General features: G+C 36.3%; 1 protein-coding gene and 1 pseudogene across 1 annotated transcript; both read right to left on the reverse strand.

Annotated features, from left to right (window-relative positions):
• Positions 1-8,297: 8,297 nt before the first annotated feature.
• Positions 8,298-9,263, reverse strand: LOC138092714 (olfactory receptor 52N2). Its single transcript, XM_068988779.1, has one exon. It carries the CDS (start codon positions 9,261-9,263, stop codon positions 8,298-8,300), a length of 966 nt encoding a protein of 321 aa, XP_068844880.1.
• Positions 9,264-17,879: 8,616 nt separating this feature from the next.
• LOC138092146 (olfactory receptor 52N2-like) lies at positions 17,880-19,040 on the reverse strand (annotated as a pseudogene).
• Positions 19,041-20,726: the final 1,686 nt, after the last annotated feature.

Raw genomic sequence — 20,726 nt, forward strand, 5'->3', positions numbered from 1 at the left:
AAAATTTTGCCAACCTTTGGTTTAGAAAACTATGTAGAAAAAATTTCCTTTAATTTTGGAATCCTAATTTTTTATTTCCTTTCTTCAGATGTTAATCTAATATTAGTATTTATTCTGTGATTTCAAAAGTAATCTATGCTTATTTCTTTATTCACATTTGCATGTATTAGTCGTTCAGTCATGTCTAGCTATTTGTGATCCCATGGACTGTAGCCTGCCAGGCCGAATTTTCCAGGCAACAATACCTGAGTGGGCAGCCATTCCCTTCTCCAGGAGACCTTCCTGACCCAGTGATCGAACCTGGGTCTCTTGCATTGCAGGCAGATTCTTTACTATCTGAGCCACCATGGAAACCCTACTCACATTTTATGCTTTATAATTTTTAGTTTTTTGATTTTAAAATTTTATTTCAAAGAATCTTTATTTAATAGTTGTCTAAGTTATGCCTAGCCGTTGCTAATGCAAAAATTAGGCAATGAATAATTGAGAATGAAAATTCACCTAAATTCAAGGGAATTCTTAGCTATTAAAGAGAAAAATGAAAACTCATTGATCTCTAAAATCTCATCATACAGAAGGCTAATAAGTCTGCAGTAAGCGGTTCACATGGGTAGGACTCCGTTTTGTTCACTAAAATATCTTGCTGGCTTGTAACAGTATGTGATATCTCATAGGTATGCAACATCTATTTGTGGAGTGGACAAACAAATGAACTGTAGGGGTGGAAAACTTTTTCCCTCTTCCCTAATAGATTCTTTGACTGGTCTAGCAATTAAATTGACATATGACAAGTGAATAGGATGGAAACAAATTTTGTAAGTATAGGAGCCTCACAAAAAATATGAAACTCAAAGGCAGTTAACCAATTGAGGCTTATATACTATCTTGAGATTAAGAATAGGCTAGAGAAAGTCTTTTCTCCACTGGATATCTTTCCCCCTTTGTTATAGATTAATTGATCATAAGTGTGTAGGTTTATTACTGGGTTTTCTGTTCTGTTCCATTGATTTATATTTCTGTTTTTGTGCTAGTATTATAGTGTTTTGATTACGGTAGCTTTGTAGTGTAGCTTGGGCTTCCCTGGTGGCTCAGATGTTAAAGCGTCTGCCTGCAATGCGGGAGACATGGGTTCGATTCCTTGGTCGGGAAGTTCCCCTGGAGAAGGAAAAGGCAACCCACTCCAGTATTCTTGCCTGAAGAATCCCAAGGATGGAGGAGCCTGGTGGGCCCCAGTTCACGGGGTCGCAAAGAATCGGACAAGACTGAGTGACTTCACTTTCTTTCTTTCACTTTCTTTGAAGTCAAGAAGCATGATTCCTCCAGCTCTGTTCTTCTTTCTCAAGATCGTTTTGGCTATTTAGGGCCTTATGAGTTTCCACACAAATTTTAAAGTTATTTGTTCTAGTTCTTTGAAAAATGCTTTTGGTATTTTGATAGGGATTGCCTTGAATCTGTGGCTTGCCTTGAGTGGCATGATTATTTTAACGATACTGATTCTTTCAATCCAATAGTATGGTACATCTTTTCATCTCTTTGTATTGTTTTCAGTTTCTTTCATTCATGTCTTATAGTTTTCCAAGTATAGGTCTTTTATTTCCTTTGATAGGTTTATTCCTAGGTACTTTATCCTTTTGATGTGATGGTAAATGGGATTATTTCTGAATTTCTATTTCTTATAGTTTGTTATTAGTATATAGAAATGCAACAGATTCTCTTCAATAAGTGGTGATGGGAAAATTGGATAGCTACATATAAAAGAATTAAATTAGAACATCTTCTAACATCATATACAAAAATAAACTCAAAATTCATTAAAGATCTAAATGTAAGACTAGAAATAATGAACTCCTAGAGGAAAACATAGGCAGAACACTCTTTGACATAAATTGTAGCAATATTTTCTTCTATCTGTCTTCAAAGCAAAAGAAATAAAAGCATTACAAATAAAAAAATGGGGCCTATCTAGACTTAAAAGTTTTTGCAAAGCAAAGAAAACCATTGACAAGTTAAAAGACAATCTACTGAATGGGGAAAATATTTGATATGACCTATAAGGGATTAACATCCAAAATATATAAACATGTCATACAACTCAATTTCCCCTCTCCAAAAAAATCATTTAAAAAAGATCAGAAGACCTGAATAGACATTTTTCTAAGAGGAAATGAAGATGGCCAACAGACTCGTGAAACAATGCTCAACATTGTGATTCATTACGGAAATGCAAATCAAAATCACAATGAGATATCACTATAAACTATTAGAATGTCTATCATCAAAAAGACACAAAGAGCAGATATTGGTGAGGATATGATGAAAAGGCAACCCTTGTACATTGTGTGTGGAGATGTAAATTGGTTCAGTCACTATGGAAAACTTGTAAATGAGCTCTGTTGAGCTGGCTTAAAGAAAATTTAGTTTTAATTCCCACATAAATGTTCAAGAAAAAATGAAAAGCTAACCCAAATGAATTTCAGGTTCATGTGATCAGAGAAAAATTCAATATTGTATGAAAACTTGTATTAGATTTAGTTTAAGTTTGTTGGTTTGATTAATACAGACCTGTCTGTATAGTCATCAATATAAAGTGTAATAATTTTATTATCCCTAGACTTACTGTAAGCCAGTGAGATCTTATTATTTCTATTATAAAAGTTTGTCAGCAAGAAAAATAACTTGGTCTGATGAAATTTTAAGTAAATTAAATGTAAATGAAATATGAGTTTTTAGGCAAATGTTTTAAGAATAATTATGTTTTAGGTTTGTCTATCTAAAAATAATTTCTACAGACTTTTGGTAACTTGCAACTTTAGAGTTTTTGTAAGTTAAGTTAAATAATGTTAATTCATTGAATAACAGTTATCATTTCCAAAAAGATAAAGCACTGAAATATTAATCTCTAAACAAGTCTTAAGTTTACCTACCTTTGTCTTCTTATTAGAGAAAAACTAAAGATGTTTAAGTTGCGTGGACACACATCTTGTACTACATTGAGGAAAAAGTTATACTATGAGAAAATGAATATTTCTAGAGTTTACAGAATATATTCATAAGCTTGTCAATTGGGAAATACTGATATGAGAAACATTTCACAGTTACCTGCTTCTTGGTTTTTGCTAAAGTTTAAGGTTTTAAGGTTAAAGATTGAAATATATATAGATATATGTCACTAAAGTTATAAAGAAATAATAAAAATATTTCAGTATGCAAATAAAGTAGGATGTATGTTTTCAGTAAAATAAGGTATGAGAATAAGGTATAAGAGTGGAAATGTATCTTAAGGGAAGAAAAAGTAATTTTATCCCAAATTTGGTCGTTTTTCAATATGAAAAAAAAATGGGGAAATTAATATGAATACAGGAAATTTTGGGAGTTTTTGGAAAAAGAACCCTGAGAAAGAAATTTAGTGTATGATAAGGACTAACTTGGTAACACACTCCAGTATTCTTGCCTGGAGAATCCCCATGGACAGAGGAGCCTGGTGGGCTATAGTCCATGGGGTCGCAAAGAGTCAGACACGACCGAACAACTAAGAACAAGGACTGGCTAAAATTAGGTTGAATTTAATTGAGTAAATGACTTTTGTTATTAAAAATAATTTGGAGCAAAATCCGAATTTGATTTTCTGTCTTTGTTAAGAGAACAAAGTTTTCTTGGAATGCTGATCTGCTTTCAGTTCAGTTCAGTTCAGTCGCTCAGCCGTGTCCGACTCTTTGCGACCCCATGAATTGCAGCACACCAGGCCTCCCTGTCCATCACCGACTCCTGGAGTTCACTCAGACTCACATCCATCGAGTTGGTGATGCCATCCAGCCATCTCATCCTCTGTCGTCCCCTTCTCTTCCTGCCCCCAATCCCTCCCAGCATCAGAGTCTTTTCCAATGAGTCAACTCTTTGCATGAGGTGGCCAAAGTACTGGAGTTTCAGCTTTAGCATCATTCCTTCCAAAAAACACCCCGGGCTGATCTGCTTTAGATAATGGATTATAAATTTCTTCAGCTTTAAGTAATCTGTTATAACTTTCTGCATTTGCCTTTAAAATTTTTATTGTCATTTTGATGAAGTGAATAAGTGCTGTTTCACAATAGCCTATGATCCTTCTTGACCAAGTGTTTTAAAATCTCTTGAAGACTCTTTTGTATACTTCTCACAAACTTTCCAAAGTCAGGTTTTAATTAAATTTCTTCTGATATTTAAATAGCTTTGGAATGCTTTGGAGCGGTTCTCAAATGTGTAAAGAGATATTAAATTAATTAGGGTTACTTGGTATATTAAATTACATGGAAACACTGTTAAATGAGTGGTGCTAAACTTCATTAGGTTATATTATATGAGTAAATGTCATAATTTAAATGTCCTAGAAATTATATAATATTAAATTTCTAAAATTTGTGTATGTCCTAGCATATTATCTTTCATAATTCTAGTTATTATCGTAAAGTATTATATGTCACAAAAATAACCACATTTCTTTCTCACTTTCATTGTAATCAGATCTTTAACCATGACCTGCAAAGTCTTTGTCATTTATTGACAATTATTGTTGTCTCCGATGTTTTTGCAAAATGCTTCATTTTCAAGAAGATTCATACAAAAGACTTTTAGACAATGACACATTTCTGATAAATTTTAGATCATAACACTGAATTGGGCAAGAAATTAAAGAATTCTAATGGAAACTCTGATGATTTCATAAAAAACTGTTGACAAAAGATTAAGATCAAGAATTAATTACATAGGACTGTGTGAACTAATGAAGAAGGCCATAAGTTTTATGTCTTTTGCCTAAAGTATTGCTGAATTAATTTTTGCTTTCTGTATATTAGGAAATCTTTCCCCTTAAACTAATTATGACTTACAGAAATTTAGTAAATTGTACTTTTATAAGTAGAATTGAAATATTTATTTTTCCTATCTACCTAATTCAGCCAGAATTTGGAAACTCTTAGTGAGCATTTTTATTTTTAGTAATATAGTTACATGCATAAGTTCAATAAGGGTGTCTCCTTGTAACAGACATAACTGGAAACATTGGTTATATTACTATGATGTTGACTGGAATATTATATTTGTGAATATCCATAAAATCAGATATGATCAAATATTATATGTTAATGTCAGAGGAGTTGGTGAAAGTCATGAAATAGTAAGACAGACAGATTCTGGTTTTGGGGTAGATGCTCGAGAAAGCCTAGGGAGCCCATTGAGTCCTGAAGCCTTGCTTAACAGGTCTCTTCCACATGACCTTGTCATGGGTGGGATCTCCCATGGTGACTCCCGGCTCTCTCCTGAATGGATTGCAATTCATAGACAAGAATAGAACATCTGAAGTAGACAGCTGACTCAAAATGCTGGACCAGTTCTGTATATGATTATCTTGATGACTGTTCACACTTTTGCTCATAAATAAATGTACTTCTCTCTTAGGATCAATCATATTCAACTATGAAAAACCAGTTCAACTTTAGTTTAGTGGCCAATTTCTAGTACTCCTAGGTTACCTAGGTTGATCTGTCCTCTTCACTGTTCTAGTTGGATGGCCCTTTAGGAAGTTTAACAGAAGGAAGTTATAGTTCTGTTCTGATCACTATTGATATTACTAGGTAAGACCCTTTTGTGTTGTTGATCAATCACAGTTGCCATAAATGGGAGCTTTCTTTAAAGTTACACAGACTCCGTTAGAGCAAAGAGCTAAATCACAGTCAAAGAATATAACTTCCCTGTTATTAGAAGGGCCACTTCCTCAATTATGAAATGAATTTACATGGCTAACAACAAGCAATGGTCATTTAAGTTTAAAGGTCCTCATGTTGGGAATAGTTAAATCATTTTAAGGATAATCAGCCTAATAACACTAGGAAATTGAGCTGTGTGCCTTATGAACATGGGATATATCATTACCTTTCAGATTCAATAATTGTTTTGTAACTGATTGAGATGACCAGGAAAATACTCGGTAGCTTTCAACAGGACCCAGTGGATTTGTGGAACAAACTTATGGTCTTGGCTCACCCCAGGTTGGTAGGAAGATGCACAATTGGTTTCCTTTGGACTCAGGTTTGCCTGATAGAGCTTCCCTGGTGGCTCAGTTGGTAAAGAATCTGCCTGCAATGCAGGAGACCCTGGTTTGATTCCCATCTCCACTGGAGAAGGGATAGGCTACCCACTCCAGTATTCTTGGGCTTCCCTTGTGGCTCAGCTGATAAAGAACCTGCCTGCAATTCAGGAGACCTGGGTTCAATCCTTGGGTTGGGAAGATCCCCTGGAGAAGGGAAAGGCTACCCACTCCAGTATTCTGGCCTGGAGAATTCCAAAGACTAGTCCATGGAGTCACAAGGAGTTGGACATGACTGAGCAACTTTCACTCACTCACTCAGGTTTGCCTACAGGTAGCCTTGAAAGTGACCCTGCCAATCTACTTTTAAAGTATCACACTGGGTCCAATAAGTTTTCTAGTGGTAAGGTCATGGGGCTGCTTAACTTGGAATGAAGGATGTCATTAATCACATAGAGGCTTTAACAAAATTTACTCAGCAAGCTTTGAATGATAGTAATCAAGCCATTAACTTGGTAAATTGAAGTCTCCATGATGACAAAAGTTGTCCTACAGAATCACATGTCACTCAGCTTCCAACAGTGGGCCTTATGCTATAATATGTACTGAATGTTGTGTCTTTAAAGCTGATGAGTCTTCTAATACAACCAATCTTATGATACATAAGAAGAGTCCGATTTCTACTCTGAATGATCCTTTTCTCAGTTTAGGCAAAATACTAGTAAAATAGTTTGGTTAAGGAGAATCTGGCTTAAATCTTTACTAATGACATTGTTACTCTTATTGGCAACTTGGATTACTTGTGTAAGATAATATCTAAAAAAGTTGAACTACTGGTCACATCTGCAGTTGTTTATAAATTAATGAGCATGAACAATGTACTTACAAAGTAGAATTGGCATAAGTCTTACTGGACAACTTGAAATTGACTGTCAGCCCTTCTAGACATCTTGTCAATATAGCCTATATAAGAGTAAAGAAATAACTAGACTATTAAGACCTGGCATTGAGGGACATGGTGGATTCAGAACAGGAAAGCAACCATGCTGGCATCAATGGATGAAATAATTAATCACCTAATTCTTAAATTAATGAAATAAAATTATTTTTATGGCATAAAAAGAAAAATTCTACATAAAATTTTCTCTGTCATTTAAGCCACTACCATCATTTGATAAAAAGCATTTAAGCTGAGATTTAGAGAGATTAAAGTCTGTCAAAGTCTTGTAATTAGACATTAAGACACAAAATTTATACTTTGGAACTTTTCAAATTCAAAATTAATGTGTTCCCCAACTCTTCTGCACTGATTTTTTTCTCTCTCCATATTGAATCCACTTTCTATCATGTCTTCTCTTTCACATTTGTTTTCTCATGATCCCTGGCTAAAATCTAGCTTCCAAGTACCTTGAGGCCAAGGATTACATCATACTCAGTTCTGCCTTTCTTTCGTTAAACCCAAGGTGTGACCCACAATATGACCTTAATAAGCATCTTGAAAAAAAATGAGTGAGTGAATGAATTATTACATATACTAGAAATTAAACAAGTGCCTTTGCTTGCTTGACTGATAATATCACAATTATATTTTTAGGTGTATTTTAAATGGAGGGTTCCAAACTGATGAAATGAAAAAAATAGAAAACTTAGATATGTATAAAATGAAAAATATTTTAAAATATTTAGTTGATAGTTAAAATTGGGAGATTTCACAAAACATTTGAATTTAGCTTGCTTAAAAAAATACTGGAAAGTACTTAATACTTGGCCCACATAACCCCATAGCAATAATGTGCTTGATTTGAGCAGAATCTGTCCTTTATGGAGAGGATATGCTTGCTACACATCACCACAGCTTCTTGTTCTTACACACAATGCTTGTATTGACATTAGGCCTGTGTTTTTCATTTTCTTACCTATCTGTTCACATGTCATGAGTCTATTAACCCTTATGTAAAATATAAAATCTATAAGAAATGAGTATGTTACTTCTCTATTCTGCATTTTCTTTTTTGGTAGAACTCTACACAGAAAAAAATTCCATAATGTGTACTTGAAAAGGTTTCAGAGAATCCATCTACAGGAGGACTTAATCTTTAATACTATTTTTTTTACAAACATATCACAGCTTTTACAAATTTCTTGCTTCTTTTACAAATTTACTCACATCTTTTACAAATTAATCTTCATTCTATTTTACCCCCCTCATCACCCACCCCAATCAATGTGTCTATTTTAAGATTTATGTGTCTTGGGTAAAAACAAACTTCTCTCCAAGTAAAAGTTTGATCACACCCTCACGAATCTGTTTGGTCTTGATGACATAAACAATTGGGTTCATTGTAGGAGGCAGTAGCAGATAAAGGTTGGCCACAATGATGTGTATGTGGTGAGGGATACTGTGTCCTCCAAAACGGTGGGTGAAAAAAGTGAAAAAAGCTGGGATATAGGTGATCACAATAGCACAGATATGTGATGTACAGGTGCTGAAGGCTTTGTGACGAGCATCTGTGGATGACAGGCTCACCACAGCTCGCAAGATTATAGTGTAAGACACTGCAATACAGCTCATGTCAAACACACCAATGAGGAGAGCAACCATCAGACCATAAATAGCATTGACCTTGACTTTGCCACAGGACACCTTGGCCACAGACATGTGGTCACAGTACGTGTGGGGAATGAAGTTGCCTCGACAATAAGGCAGGCGCTTGGTAAGGAAAGTGAATGGAAAGATGAGCATCACACCCCTCAGCAGAGTGGCAAGACCAGCCTTGGCAATGACAGCACTGGTGAGGATGCTGGCATAGCGTAAGGGGTGGCAGATGGCCACATAGCGGTCCAGCGCCATGAGCATGAGCACCCCAGACTCCATCCCAGTCAACATGTGGACAAAAAACATCTGAGCCAGGCAGCCATTGAAGTCAATCTCCTTAAGGTTGAACCAGAATATGCACAGCATGTTGGGTACCGTGGTGGTGCACAGGGTGACATCTGTGAAGGAGAGCAGGGCTAGAAAGTAGTACATGGGGCGATGCAGGGCCTCCTCATGGCCGATGAGGTAGATGAGTCCACAGTTGCCCACAAGAGCAATGATGTACATGGAGCAGAATGGCAGGGAGATCCAGATGTGTGCAGTTTCCAGCCCAGGAACGCCATTCAAGATAAAGAATTTTGGGGTTAGGCTGGAGCTGTTGGCTCCAAACATAATGGCTGACAGGAGGAGGGCATATTACATTCTTTAAAAGTGGTCCTTTCCTGGACAAGAAAATAACTCAGAGGTGAGCAGAGGACTTGAAAACATAATGTAAAAACAACAATGACCAAAATGACTTTTCAAATGAGAAGTATTGATTAAGTTCCTTGGGGTCACCTTATCTAAATTCATATTCCATCTCTGGTTCTTACCTAGGATATGATATTGATGAGTTATTTAGCCATTTTATATCTGTTTTCTCAATACAAAATGAAAACAATAATTGTGCCTGGCTCAGAAAGTTGTCAGTATTGCTCAGTAAGATAATCTATGTGTTGTGCTAAACCTGTGTATAACACATAGTGTTATACAAAAAATATTAGCAGTAGTATTGCTGTTGTTATCACTACTATTATAATTTCTTGCATGTGTGCTAAGTTGCTTGTCATGTCTGATTCTTTGTGACCCTATGGACTTCAGTCCACTAGGCTCCTCTTCCCTGGGATTTTCCAGGCAAGAGTACTAGAGTGTGTTGCCATGCCCTCCTCCAGGGGATCTTTCTGACCCAGGCATTAAACCTGCATCTCTTATGTCTCCTACACCTCAGGTAAGGTAAGGTGAGGTAAGAGTGCCCCTTACCTCAGGATAAACATCACATGTGATCAAAATTGCCCTGATTAATATAGTAAATTCAATCAGAGCTGCTCAGCTCTGCTGTAATTCAAGTGCCATTGTGCTCTTTAGGATAGGACAGGTAATATGAGATTTTGAAAAACCTCAATTATATTGAGATGATTGAGAGGTGAATTTTAGATAGCAAGTGCTAGTAACTAGGAACTCCAAGATTAAAATATATTCTCATATCTTAGAAAAATAATTATAAATGTCTCAACTCAAAAGAAATCTAGGGATATCTCATCCAGCTAAATCCCTGCAAGTTCTTGCTGATTCCAGGTAGCAGGTAAGCATGTAGCAATTGGAACTTCTGCAAAGAGAACTGGCATACATGAGATTCCACCTCTGATATCTGCCTCCCTCTAAGATAGCTTGAAGGCACTAAAGCCACAAGATGGAAAAGAAAAGACCAAGATATTAAGATATCAGAGAAGGAAAAACTTTTGGCTCTGCTCATCTGGCTTGTAAACTAAAACTGATTATGGCAAATTCTCAGGCTCTTCCGAACATCAACACCATATAACTAAATAATCTATCCACACTTATTAAATCATAAACAGATGAACAGATCTGTTCGGTGCCAGTTCTTTTCCTCTTACCTTAAGTAAGATTTATCTTTATATCTTCCCTGTCAGATGATTTTGCTATAACATGAACTATTTTAAAACTTAAAATATATTTGTAAAAGGAAAAGTAGATGGATCTCTGAAAATATGAGAGCAAAGTTTTATTGTATGCTTATTTATAGAGACATAGATACCCAGACTCCATGATGGACTTGAACAAGTCTCATATCTTCCTTTTTAAAATTTTTGTGACTTTTAAAGAAGGAGGAAGGTGATAAAAGTACATAATTAGAGGTGTTAGAATGGGTAAATGGAAGTTAATCCTCCAACTGGTGTCTAATAAGTCATTAATGTACATTACAAATTATAATAATAAAAATAACTCTCTGGCTATATGCTAATATATATATTTAACAGAGGCTTATTGATATCATTCTAGTTTCTAGAGATATATTCATGACTGAAATAGAAAAAAACCTCTCCATTCGTGGAGCTAAGATTCCAATGGAGGTTGACTTCTACCTTCAAATTTGTATCAATGGCTAGGGTGTATTTTACCATCCTCATTTTATATATGAGGAAATGTAAGTTCAAGGTAACTTGATGAGAAGTATGTCAGCAAAAATTTAGAAATTGGTAAAGCCAGGATTCAAATCCAGATTTGTTTGACCTTGAGGCTCTGTGTTTAATCATTCTATATCTGTTGCCTAAACTGAAGAACTACATTAACTGGACATAACTAGCTTAATTTGTGATGACAGAAGAAGAAAGAAAAAGCTTGCTCTTATTACTATCTTAGAGAAGAGATAGAATAAATGTGTAAAGTTATATAGAAAGTCAGTCTTTATGTAAAGGACCTATCTACAGAGAGAGAACTTACTTATCTGTGAAATAGCCAGATTCCTATTCCTGGACTTATTGACATAGACACTGTATAAAACCTGGCAGGGGGGTTGCATGAGATTTCTGCTTCCCTGGTGGCTCAGTGGTAAAGAATCCACCTGCAATGCAGGAGACAAGGGTTCGATCCCTGGGTTGGAAAGATCCTCTGGAGATGGAAATGGCAACCCACTCTAGTATTCTTGTCTGGAGAAGACCATGGACAGAGGAGCCTGGCAGGCTACTTCTGTGGGATTCCAAAAAGAGTCAGGCATCACTCGGCGACTGAACAACAAGAAGAAAATATCTACAGGGAAGCCACTCAGGAATTCCTCTCACTACCTTCCAAGATTCAAGTATTCTCATCAACTACTTTCCACAAAATCCATTCTCCTGGAAGCAGTTTTGAGTATAGATCTCTATTAATGAAGGCAAAACCTTTTGCTTTCCTCCCTTTCAAGTCTGCTGTTGTCTGTAGCTCATCATTAGTGAGCCATGAGGTAGTTCTAAACATATTTCACAATTAGGGGAATGCTGTTTCTTTCCTTAGTCCCCAGAGAAATAGTCATCTATTATGCTTAGAGTCAAAAAGAAATACTGAGTTTCTAATTAACAATATCTCAAAGAAATTGCATTTCTTGTATGAAAAACTTTACATCTGGGGAAAGTGCAAGTCTTTGGGAATCTCTGAAACTCACCTCAGTGTGGGCAAAGACCAGACTTATGGGCATGACTGAGACTTCTGAGTGTCAGACTTCAACAACCAGTTTCCACCTCTACATAGAATTTCTGTGTCTTTTGAGGATTCCACATGCTTGAGTGTTTATGGCTGATTGGATCTCCACATTAATATGTCAGAGGGCTCAGGTTAGAATAAAATTCCTTTGGGACTTTCAAAATTACTTCTATATTTATCAGCTTTTATATTCATAATTATCAGCAGGAGGGATGTTGATAAGAGTATTAAAGTTAAATATCTTCCCCCAGGTGTGGTTTCTAACCAAGAGTTCTGATAATCATAAGAATTATTTGCTTTTCACTTATCTTGCTTTATAAAATAATGATCTAACTATGTAATCATAAAATTTCAAAAATATACTGAAACATATTCAATGCATATGACCTATGTTGCATATATGTTCATTATATATTTCCTTGGAAATATACATATACTATTTATTTTATATTTTATATTTAGAGAGAGAGGCAGAAATTGAAAGTGACAGATACAGAGAATAAAATATATCATATAAGAATAATAGAAATATTTTGTGCCTACTTTGTGGTTTGTCCTGAGTTTATTATATGCTAATAAATACACAAACCTGCACATGTGAGCATATTATATGTATGTGTATATATTGTGGCAAAATAGCTTTACATTTATCTTACATTTTATTACCTGAGTTTACCCTGTACTGTTTTATTATGAAGAAGACTAATTCTGGAATGATTGAAAAGCAAATTGAAATCATTTTTGTCATTCTCAGTGGTGAATATGTAAAGATTCCTGTTAAACAGAGAAAATGTTGGAATTGTCTCAATTAACCATTTGAAAGTGTATCGCAAAACTCCCCTGATACTGTGATACTCTAACACAATATTGGGAAAAGTTTAAAGTTGTATGGCTATTTTGCAGAAAAGCTGAAATACTTATATACTGGGAACTATAAAATATTGATACAGAAAACTGTAGATGATTCAGAGATATGGAAAGATATGCCTTGCTCTTGAGTTGGAAAAATCAATATTGTTAAATGACAAAACTATCCAAGGCAACCTACAAATTCAATGCAATACCTCTCAAATTACCAATAGTGTTTTTTCAGAGAACTAGAACAAATCATTATAAAATGTGTGTGGGAACACAAAAGACTGAATAGCCACCGAAATCCTGAGAAAGAGCAAGAGCTGGAGACAGCATGCACTGGAACTTCAGGCTATACTATAAAACTATTGTCATCAAAATAGAATAGAGAACCTGGAAATCAACCCATGCAATTATGGTCAATTAATCTACAACAGTGGAGGAGGCAATGGCACCCCACTCCAGTACTCTTGTCTGGCAAATCCCATGGGCAGAGGACCCTGGTAGGCTGCAGTCCATGGGGTCGCTAAGAGTTGGACACGACTGAACGACTTCACTTTTAATTTTCACTTTCATGCATTGGAGAAGGAAATGGCAACCCACTCCAGTGTTCTTGCCTGGAGAATCCCAGGGATGGGGTAGCCTGATGGGCTGCGGTCTATGGGATCGCACAGAGTCAGACACGACTGAAGCGACTTAGCAGCAGCAGCAATCTACAACAGAGGAGGCAAAAACATACAATGGAGAAAAGACAGTATCTTAATACATGGACAGTTTACAAGTAAGAGAATAAAATAACTGGACAGCTCCATGTAAGAGAACAAAATTTAGAACATTCTCTAATATCATATACAACAGTAAACTCAATAACACCTCTGCCTTTGCCACCCCAGTTCAGCCAGTTCTATCAGAGGCAAGGAAGTTAGCATCAAAATATCAACAATTTTATGACACATATCTGGGAAAATTAAGCTTTAGATCTTCAGTCAAAAAGGCCTATTTATATTTTGCCCCCAATTTAGGTGAATTTGCTCACTCAGGCAGCATAGACAAATGAAAATCTCGATGGGAGGGGCTGGCCACTAACCACACCAATGTGGATAGATCAGAATGTATGGTCTATTTAGACAGAGGTTGACTAGTGTGAGGGAACAGGGCTCAAGTCATAACTCACTAATATCAGATGCCCAACCAAAGCTTCTTATTCAGATGAATGAGTTAGAACAAAAAGTTAAGAATTTTAGTCTAAATAAGGCCCCTATACTTTAAGTAATGATTGAGAAGAATAATTGTCCCCCACCCCAAGTCTCCTTTTTTTTTCCCTTTGCTTACAAACATTACTATTTGTTCTTTCCATTGTACCATGTCTTGTACAATATTCAGATTGTAATAACCTCCCTTAAAATTTCTTTTTCTCTCTCCTCCTTTTCCTTTTCTTCTGTAATGCTTTCATTTCTCTTTCTTTCCGTTTTGCTTGATTTTCTTCTTTTATGGCCTCAGAATTCCAGATTTAAGTGCAACCTAAGTGCTTATCACTACTCTGCTTCTGCTGCTAAGTCGCTTCAGTCGTGTCCGACTCTGTGCGACCCCATAGACGGCAGCCCACCAGGCTCCTCTTTCTCTGGGATTCTCCAGGCAAGAACACTGGAGTGGGTTGCCATTTCCTTCCCCAATGCATGAAAGTGAAAAGTGAAGGTGAAGTCGCTCAGCTGTGTCCGACTCTTGGCCATCCCATGGACCGCAGCCCACCAGGCTTCTCCGTCCATGGGATTTTCCAGGCAAGAGTACTGGAGTGGGGTGCCATTGCCTTTTCCGTATCACTACTGTAGGGTGCAATATTTTACTCTCGAGAACAGTGCTTAGCAAAATGTTCCACTTGATACACACAACTCTCTCCACAGAATATTCAGCACCGCTTGCACACAATCCCATACACAGTAGCCTACAAACTCTATGTGTGCTGTTGTTACCTGGGGGCTTAGGGTGTGTTTGGGTGCATGAAGATAGTATTGACTGTATGAAAAAATCTGTGCCTTTGATCTTTTAACATAAAATATCCAAAGGTAAATAGATAAGCACAATTGTCTAGTATCTCTAAAGATATTTATTGTTCCAAAGGAACTGGGGGAAAATACCAGACTAATATTTAAACTTCTTTTCTGTTGACTGAGATGCCTTTGACTTCTGAGCTCAAACATAGAAATGGTAAACTCAAAATCTCTAATTATCCTGCAAAATAACTGAGCCATCTCTATGCCATCGTGTTCAATTTTTAGCATTCTATAAAAATGCTTTGGAAATAGCTTAAAGTTACTTTGAAAGACAAGGTAGGTGTATGGTGTTTTTCATTTCAAAGGGAACAAATAAATTTGCTATTCATGGATTCTGAGAGACAGAACTCAGGGAAAGAGGGAGATAAGATTCTAGTTATAATTTTGGCCTAACGTTTCCAGCTCATTAAAACATAAAACCATACTGTTGGCAGAGTTTTGTGAAAAGGTCATGTGGAAAGCTCCCTGAGCTTTGTGTTCTCCTAGTTGTACTGTTTTGTTGTTCTATTTTCTTTATATCTACATGTGTCCATATAGACGTGGCCAAATGATTCTGGAGATTCTGCAGAAGGAAGATAAGTTTCACTGCTCTGGCATCCCCTTGTAATTTCTTTATCCTTCCTTTCTTTTGGAAATATATCATACTTTAAAGGAATTATTTAATTAAACTGAAATATGTGTGGAAGTTCTTTGTACTTAATACATTGGTTCTAGATCTAATCAAACTATGTGAGGTTGAATGTGGGAAGACTGTCTTTTTCATGAAGCCACTGAGCCTAGCCTCACAACTTTGTTACTAGGGCACGAAATAGAATTTGAAATTCCATCCACTTTTCTTTCCATTTCTTTACTTCTCTCCTTCTCTCTCGTTTTCCTCTTTCTATGCTTTTCTCTTTCTTCCTTCTCATAAATACTGAGTAGAATATTCTTTCATCATCATTTATTTTATAATTATTTAAAAATTACTCAATGATTCAGGCTGCTTGCTCTAATTTTTTAGTTGTAAGTCATAATTCAGAATTATATTGTTGTTGTATTTATTTTCTGTGAAACCAATGTTGTGTTAATAAAGGGGAAGATAACATAAAAGTAATTGGGAACTCTTACTCAGTGCCTCAGATATATGTCATTTATTGCATTTTTTTTTCAGATTTTTAAAAAATTTATGTTCTTACTTCACTTTTTTTGTTGTGGCCTCCCATACACTCTCCCCACAATGCAGCTTATTTACATTATTGTATTTAAACTTTAATTTTAATATTCTGAGATATAAGAAGTCTAGGAATATATATATTCCTTTATATATAAAATGAGGCTAATAATAGCTATGTCATAATTTTGAAGTAAAAATTCAATGAAATATATATATATATATATATATATATATGTTTCAAATGGCAGTTTAGGTAAATTTCTTGATCTGTTTCCTAGTGTGTGGATATGATTTAAGTGAGAATACATGATGGGCAAAATTTACCAAATCCAAAAACAGAAGTTCAGAAGAGAGAATTTTTTCTGATTATCAGTTTATAATTTTTATTACATGCAAACACTTAAATTATTTTATTTTTAAAAAAATTCATTTTAAAGTTTTTAGAAATTCAGGTTTTTCTTCCAAGCATCAGAATTAATCTCGCAAAAATACATGGAATTTTCATTATAGTTCACAATTATTTTATCATATATTTGTTGTTGTTCAGTTGCCAAGTTGTGTCCAACTCTTTATGACCTCATAGACTGTAGCTCTCCTGTCCCTATAACATTATACTAAAATATATTATCCATATTAGCAAATGATGAGCATAATCTTAATCTAATATTTCTAACTCTTCCTCTGTTTGTAACCATTTCCTGATCCCATTCTATTTCTTCAGTTTTCTCTTGAATTATGCCCTTATTTTCTTCACTTTTCATTCACTATCACTGTTTCTGAATACCACATTTATGATTCCTCTTTCATCTCTTTTATTATTCATATTTCCAGATGTCTAAATAAGATGCTCTTCTCTTTATTGTCCCTGATGATTGTTGCTCTTTCAATGTTAAAATTAAGGAAAGTAGTTAGCTCAGACATCTTTAATTGGCTGAGTACATAGATTTTCTTCAAGTCTGCTTTCCTGTACTTATAAATCCTTTCCTCACATAGCCATCAAATATTATCCTGTGTGCTTTTCAAGATTCTGTTTGAAATAAACTCAAAGGAGTACATTCCAGATTATGAGCAGCTCTAGTAATCATATCTACTCCCACTTCATTTGTATTTACACTGATACAGTCAAAGGCATCCAATAATTTCCTAGGAACAAAAAAATCAGAAATAAATTAACAGTCAAGGTTTTTTACTCCTCTTAAGTTATGCAAGTGTCACATAAATATTGAACAAAAAGGTTGACAAAGACCCTTGGAAGTCAGCACATTCAGGAAAGTGTTTCTTGCTTCCCTGTAACACACATGACAGTTCACTTAGCTGCCTTCCTCAAACCTCCAGAGTTTCTCCAGGCTACCAGATCTTCTTTATTCTTTACTATATACTCCCTCACAGTGTTTGGATCAAAGTGCATTCATCATCAAGCATTTGCTCCAAGTTGTGTATTCTATTATTTCATTCTGTGTGTCCATTCCACAAGATCTAACTAAAGTTAAACTGCAGGGGAATACAACAGTTTATTGTCAATTTTATTTTTTCTATCAAATTAGAGTTCTCAGATTATAAATTTTGTGATTGTTTCATAAATCTCATAAGAGTATATTGACAGGTATTTTCTTTTGACCTCATGGTTATTGAGTTTTATGCTTGTTCTCTTCCTTTCTATATATTTCTTTATAATTATGCTAAATCCAGATTCTATGTATTAGATTTGTCTTACATTCAAAGTGTCTTTCTAAAAAACAGCTTGATCACTCCTTTACAGATCTGCTTGGTCTTCACACCATAGACAATTGGATTCAAGGTGGCGGGGGGGTGGGGTGGGGAGGTGACAGTAGATAGAGGTTGGCTATTAAAATGTTGATATGGTGAAGTATGCTGTGTTCCCCAAAGCAATGAGTGAAGAAGGCTGGGACATAGATGATGACAATAGTACATATATGTGATGTACAGGTGCTGAAGTCTTTGTGATGGGCATCTGCAGAAGATAGATTTCTACAGCATGGATAAATATGGTATGGCATTAAAATGCAGAAAATATCAAACCCTCAAATCAACGTGGCAGCTATGAGACCATCAATGGCATTATTCTTGATGTTGCCACAGGATAGTCTGGCAGAGACATATGTTCACAATAAGTGTGTTGAATAAGTTTGCCTTTGCAGTAGGGAAGACCCTTGATCAGGAAAGTGAATGGTATCATAAGCAACACACTTCAAGGTGACAAGGTCAACTTCGGTAATTATGGTGTTGGTGAGGATGGAAGAATATCATGGTGTGTGTTAGTTGCTCAGTTGTGTCCAACTCTTTGCGACCACATGGACTTTAGCCTGCCAGGCTCCTCTGTCCATGGGGTTTTCCAGGCAAGAATCCTGGAGTGGGTTGCCATTTCCTTTTCCAGGGGATCCTCCTAACCCAGAGATTGAAACCCAGTCTCCTGCATTGCAGCCAGATTCTCTACCATCTTAGCTACCAGGTAAGAATAGCACAGAGGGTAGCAAATGGTCACATAGCAATCCAGAGTTATAAACATGAGCACTCCAGACCCCATGCCTGTCAGCATGTGGATGAAAATATCTGCACAAGGCAGGCATTAAAGTCAATCTCTCTGAGACTGAGCCAAAAGATACACAACATATTGGGAACAAATGAAGGGCACCCACTAGCATCTGTAAGGGACAGTAAGGCTAGAAAGTAATACATGGGCTAGTGAAGGGCCTCCTCATGGCAGATAAGATAAATAAGCCCACAGTTCCCCATGACAGCAATGATGTACATGAGTCAGAATGGCATTGAGATCCACATGTGTGGAGGTTCCAGTCCAGGAATCCCATTGAGGATAAAGTATTTTGGTGTCACACTGGAGGTTTTGACTCCATGCATGATGGCCAATTGCAAAATATTTTACTTTTGGTATCAATAAATGTGTCCTATAAAAGAAGGGAGTAGTTTTTCAGTAAGAGTCAAAAGATAGACAAGTATTTGCACAATATAAAGTATATTTAGAGGAAAAATCATCTTTTTGTACCCTGACTGTGCTATTTGATCCTACTGAACAGTCTCGAATCTGCTACCAAATCAAAAGAATTCAAACAGTGCAAATATAGTAACAAAGATCTGGTCTTGCTTGGCTTTATACTGTTAACTCTTTCTATAAGTATCTGTTCCTATTCCTAGGCCATTCACTAGCCCTTGCTTTTGTTTCATCTACAAATTTCCAAATGTTGGACTCAATTTTAATAAAACTTATTCTCTTAAGTCATATAATTTCCCTTCTTCCAAGAAGTCTTTTCTGTTGTGTCCACTGGATTATAGTCAAATTTTGTGAGCACCTAATTATTGCACTGAAAGATGAACTCCCCAGGTGGGTAGATGCCCAATATGCTACTGTAGATCAGTGGAGGAATAACTCCAGAAAGAATGAAGGGATGGAGCAAAAAACAACACCCAGTTGTGGATGTGACTGGTGATAGAAGCAAGGTCTGATGCTGTAAAGAGCAATATTGCATAGGAACCTGGAATGTTAGGTCCATGAATCAAGGCAAATTGGAAGTGGTCAAACAGGAGATGGCAAGAAAGAATGTTGACATTCTAGGAATCAGCGAACTAAAATGGACTGGAATGGGTGAATTTAACTCAGATGACCATTATATCTACTACTGCTGGCAGGAATCCCTTAGAAGAAATGGAGTAGCCATCATAGTCAACAAGAGTCCAAAATGCAGTACTTGGATGCAATCTCAAAAATGACAGAATGATCTCTGTTCGTTTCCAAGGCAAACCATTCAATATCATGGTAATCCAAGTCTATGCCCCAACCAGTAATGCTGAAAAAGCTGAAGTTGAATGGTTCTATGAAGACCTACAAGACCTTTTAGAATTAACACCCAAAAAATATGTCCTTTTCGATATAGGGGACTGGAATGCAAAAGTAGGAAGTCAAGAAACACCTGGAGTAACAGGCAAATTTGGCCTTAGAGTACAGAATGAAGCAGGGCAAAGGCTAATAGAGTTTTGCCAAGAGAACACACTGGTCATAGCAAACACCCTCTTCCAACAACACAAGAGAAGACTCTGCACATGGACATCACCAGATGGTCAACGCTAAAATCAGATTGATTATATTCTTTTTGCCAAATATGGAGAAGTTCTATACAGTCAGCAAAAACAAGACGGGGAGCTGACTGTGGCTCAGGTCATGAACTCCTTATTGCCAAGGGGTGGGGGAGGGGGGAAAGTAGCTCAGTCGTGTCCAACTCTTTGTGACCCCATGGACTGTAGCCTAACAGGCTTCTCAGTCCATGGGATTTTCCAGGCAAGAGTACTGGAGAGGGTTGCTATTTCCTTCTCTAGGGGATCTTCCCAACTCAGGGATCAAACCTGGGTCTCCCGCATTGTAGGCAGACACTTTACCCACTGAGCCTTATTGCCAAATTCAGACTTAAATTGAAGAAAGTAGGGAAAACCATTAGACCATTCAGGTATGACCTAAATCAAATCCCTTACGATTATACAGTCAAAGTGAGAAATAGATTTATGGGACTAGATCTGACAGACAGTGCCTGATGA

Source organism: Capricornis sumatraensis, chromosome 16 (assembly GCF_032405125.1).
Source record: "Capricornis sumatraensis isolate serow.1 chromosome 16, serow.2, whole genome shotgun sequence".
Classification (NCBI taxonomy): Eukaryota; Metazoa; Chordata; class Mammalia; order Artiodactyla; family Bovidae; genus Capricornis; species Capricornis sumatraensis.